The 4599-nt window shown below is 62.1% G+C and overlaps 1 protein-coding gene across 1 annotated transcript; it reads right to left on the bottom strand.

The window, feature by feature from the left end:
• Positions 1-1020: 1020 nt before the first annotated feature.
• Positions 1021-2429, bottom strand: CLDN2 (claudin 2). The gene has a single exon (XM_027900751.1). The coding sequence runs from the start codon at positions 2171-2173 to the stop codon at positions 1484-1486; it is 690 nt and encodes a 229-aa protein (XP_027756552.1). The 5' UTR covers positions 2174-2429; the 3' UTR covers positions 1021-1483.
• Positions 2430-4599: the final 2170 nt, after the last annotated feature.

Genomic DNA, 4599 nt, shown 5'->3' with positions numbered 1-4599 from the left:
GTGCAAGGGTAACAGTGGTGACGTTTGAGTGGGGAACATGGTCCCTTCCTCTCTGGGACCTAATCTAAATTGCTTTATGAGGGGTCAGTAGGTAGACCAAAGCTTGTTCCTGGAGAACAGGGAGCCAGGGCAAGGGGTCCCTTCTGTGGCGTGGCAGAGCAAGGGGTTCTCTTGCATCTGGCAGGGGTACATCAAATGTGCTAAAATGTCCTTGGTGGGCTGTGGGGCTGGGCTTCCTGCACCTCCTCTCCCCTGGCGCGTGCCCAGCATCCCCCATTGCCACTGGCAGCCTGTGTGAACTGTTATGGTGCTGCTCCTGGGCAGGGCTGCAGCCACAGGGCGTTGTCCCACTGCTGCAGAAGGGTTGTGAGGAGCAGCCCTGGCTCCTGCCTGCCCATCCCTTGCGCCTTTCTGATGTCTCACTGGTGGCATTTTCCCTCCAAAAACAGCCCCTGAAAGGACTTCAGGGCTCAGAAGCTGCCTGTGAGACCCCTCTGCAGCTGTGCTGGGGTGCTCAGCCTCCACCATGGCCTCTGGTGATTGTGTCCTGGGTGCCAGTGCTCATCCCGGGATGGAGATGTGGGAACGCCAGGGCTCTCCCACCCCCTGTGGTCTTCCATGTGCCACACGTATCCAGGGGCAGTGAATCCCCTGTGGGCACCCCAGTCCCAGTGACACCTGCACTCTTGGAAGCAAGAAGAGCGGAGTGGTGGGGGGAAGGCGTTGCCTGCCATCAGCCCTTAGGGAGTTCTGCTTGCCCCTGCTGATGCCTTCACAGCAGTGGCACGTGGCAGCACGGTGCCCAGGGACAAAACGTGCAGGGCAGTGAACCTCCTCCCTCCCAACAGTGCTCCCACCTGCCCACGTTCCTGGGGGACAAATCCAAGAGGTGTGGGGTGGAGGGAGGCAGGCCAGACCAAGGGCCAGAAGCTCCAGGCAGGCAAGCATAGCCCCCACAGTCCACCCTGCTGGGGGAACTGCCAGGGCCCCTCTGTGCCAGAGGAAAGCTCAGATACAGTCTGGCTAGAAAGACAAATTTATTGCGACATCGGTTTGCAACCAGCACTCACCCCCCCCCCCCCAGTGACTCCATGATGCCCTTGACCCTGCTGTGATGCCTCCACGGCCAGGGGGCTGGTCCCTGGGGACACAAGCCCACCCCTCCCATCCAGATAGGTTCACTGGGGCTGCAGGCTGGGGTCCTGCTGTAGCAGGGGCTGCCTGCGGGCTGGCAGCATGGAGCAGGAAACAGAAGGCGGATTCAGGGTCCTTCAAAAACATAAGCCACCAGCTGGGATCTCCAAGCAGTCACGAGGGTCTGGGGATCCCCAGGGAGAGAGCAGGGTTGACACCCCCCAGCATGTGAGAGGGCTGAGCGCTGGTGATGCCGCCGTGTCCTCTCCTCTCACCGCGCTCCCTTGGTGCCAGCCCAGGCGCTCTGGGGAGCCGGGAGAGGTGCCAGCCTGGTTCCCACCTGCAGCCGCTACACGTATCCCGTCAGGTTGTAGGAGTTGACCTCGCTCTTGGTCTTCTGCACCTGGCTGACAGAGGGCTGGGGGCTCTTGCTCACCAGCAGCTGAGGCTGGTAGGTGTAGGTGGCCGCTGGGTCCCGGGCAGGGCAGGAGGTGCAGAGGATGAAGCCGCCGATGAGGGAGAGGAGGGAGGAGATGATGCCCAGGTAAAGAGCCTCCCCGAGCTCGAACTTCATGCTGTCGGGGAGCACGGGGTTGCGGAAATCCCGCAGCACCACGTGGATGTTCCACACCAGCGGGATGAAGCAGAGCAGCCCCCCGAGGATGAAGACGGCGCCGCCCGCCACCGCCACCCGGTCCTTGCCCGGCGAGCCCTGGTTGAAGACGGTGCACCTCATGCCCACCACGGCGAGCAGGCAGGCGAGGGAGGACACGGCGCAGGAGCTCACCATCAGGGCTTGGGCCGCCTGGATGTCGGCGGGCAGGTTGAGCAGGGAGCTGTAGATGTCGCACTGGGTGATGCCCGTGCTGTACGTGGCGCACTCCATCCACAGCCCCTTGGTGAAGCTCACGGCTGTCACGATGCTGGAGCCGATGTAGGAGCTGGTCTTCCAGCTGGGCAGCAGCGTGGCCGTCAGCGTGCCGACGTAGCCCAGGAAGGCCACGGTGTAGCCCAGCAGCTGCAGCCCCATGGACACCATGGTGGGGGCCGGCTGTCACCTACCCGGGGCTCGCGGCTCCTCGCCCAGTTGCCTCCCGTGTGCTCACGTTCCCATGGCCCTGCGAGGAGCTCGGCTCGCAGCGCTGCAGCTCCACCCCGCTCCCGGGGCCGCTGGTTTTGTGCAGGGTGGGAGCTGCGGGGAGTTACCTGCAGGAGTGGAAAGCAATCCCTCACAGATTAACGATTGACCCAAGCCCGTGGAGGAGTGCCAAGCGCCCTTTCACCTCCGCTATCTCCACAGCCGGGCTTCAGACACAGAGCAGCGCTGCCCAGGAAGGACGCCAAAGCCCTCCCCTGCTCTGACGCCGTGGGTAGGGATGGAGAGCCAGCTGCTGGTGGGGGGAAAGTGCCCACGCTCTTCCTGGAGGTCCCTTGCCTCCTGTGATGTCCTGAGCCGAGGAAGCCAAACACTGCTCTTTGGGACTTCAGGTGGTGACCCTGAGGCTTCCCCAGACGAGGAAGGGGGATGGCACCTCCTCCCCATCTGCAGGGTCTCACCCAAGGCATCTGCAGTCACCCAAAACCCACCCCAAGCTGCTGAGGCTCCACTGGGACACTGGCATGTGCCCATCTGAGGTTGAACCATGGATATCAGCCTTTCTGTGCTGCTGGGGACAACGATGGAGGGAAATGCATATGACAGTGACACCTGCATCCCCGGGACAGCCTGGAGGTCCACGGAGGGCAGAATCACATCAGGGCAAAGCAGGCTGCCATTGCCTTGGGAATACTTCCAGGAAGCACCCCATCTGAGCAGGGTGACCTGTCCCACGGAGGGGTGAGCACACTGGGGTGCAGCTCACGCTGGGTTTTTCCTGCCTGTGCCACCTCCTGCCCGCAGCCCCGCACGCGGGTGTGGGGGAGTTGGCAGAGGTGGTGGAGCGGGTTGGTTTGTTTTCCCCTCTGCTTTGTTTCAAAATTCCTCCTCCTTTGGTGCCTTGCGAAACCGGACTGAGCCCACGCTGCCCTGGCACCACCGAGGCCAGTGGCCTCCCTGTCACCCCGGGAACGCTCCTGGCTGAGCGCGCTGCCACCCCCCAGGGCCTCTGCTCCGCTCCCCGACCCCCGCTGCCACCTCCGATGCTCGGCACCACCGTTTCCCAACTTTCTGCCTCCCCTCCTCTGCACTAAACGAGCCCTCCCACGCTGTCCCAGGGGTGTTGCTGGAAAAGAAACACCTGGGGTACCCAGGGTGCCGGGAAAAGGCCCGGGAGGGCTGCGCCAGGGCTCTGTGGTACTTACGGAGGTGCTGGAGGAGCAGAGTGGGACCGAGGGCGGCTGCAGCCGGGGGTCACCCAGGACTGGAGGCGGCTGCTCAGGGCAGGGTGAGCAGCCGGGGAAGGGGGGGGGGGAATCAGAGGCTGCAAGTTGTTTAGCTACAGCTTTGCAAAATCCACCTGCAAATCTCCGCCTGGATCAGAGGCTTATTGCAGATCGGAATTAAACCCTTTTGGCGTCGGGAAGGATTGGGGAGCTGGGATGCCTTGTTTTGCTTGTTGTTCTTGAATTATGAGGGTAGGTTTTGAGTGATTGGCTCGGGACTGACGCTTGCTGACACACTTCTGGCCAGCCTTAGTGGCTGGCAGGTGACTGTGTGCCACCGTCCGTGTGCCCACTCTGGGCTGGGCTGCCCATGTGGGGTTGGAGGTTCAACTCCACATGCCTCAGAGCAGGCCTGGGCTGTTGGTTCACTCTGCCTGGCCCTGCTTGTCCTCCACGGGGTTTGTTGTTGTAAGACTACTGGCCCAAATGAGGAGCAAATGGAGAAGGTAATGAGGGCTGTGCTGGCCCCATGCCCCCTCCTGCTCACCGGCTGCCACAGATGGAGAGGGACAGGGAGGGCCCCTGGTGACAAATTGTGCTCAGAGCTGAGCAGGGTCCGGCCGGCGTTTGGACAGGGGTGTTTGGATGCTGATAGCAGAGCTACAACAGGGACCATTTGCTATTTTCTTTCCTTGTCCCAAACTGAAACACTCCTGGGAGCAGGAGGTGACCTGTCTGTCAGTGGCCCTTTGCCTTGAGCACTTGGGCAGGGAGGGGATGTGGGGCAGCGCTGGGGGCATCAGCCTTGTACCCTCATGTCGAGAAGCTTTTCTCTACCTCCCAGTGTGGTCTCAAAGCGCCAAAGGAGAGGGCAGGAAGAACAGGCTTTCCCCACTGCCGACAGTGTGGGGACGGGACCTGGCAACTCCTTGAAACGATGGGCCATGGGTGCCTGAGCAAGACCACTGCCCTGCCTCTGCCTGGGGTCCTGCCCTGCCACCTGTCTTCCCTCCCTGTCCTCCCTTGATTATCCCACCACCTGCCTCCTGGTTGCTCTGTTCCTGCCTCCAGTGCAGCCCATCCCACTGTCCTCATCATGCCTGTTTTACTGTCCCCATCACAGGCCCTCCACATTGTCCCCAT

This window comes from Empidonax traillii, unplaced genomic scaffold (genome assembly GCF_003031625.1).
Source record: "Empidonax traillii isolate 1590-97213 ecotype Southwest subspecies unplaced genomic scaffold, ASM303162v1 scaffold746:size489142, whole genome shotgun sequence".
NCBI lineage: Eukaryota > Metazoa > Chordata > Aves > Passeriformes > Tyrannidae > Empidonax > Empidonax traillii.
This window is presented reverse-complemented; position numbering and strand designations above follow the sequence as displayed.

Coding starts and splice junctions, on each gene's coding strand:
- CLDN2 (XM_027900751.1), bottom strand. CDS start 2,173: ATGGTGTCCATGGGGCTGCAGCTGCTGGGCTACACCGTGGCCTTCCTG.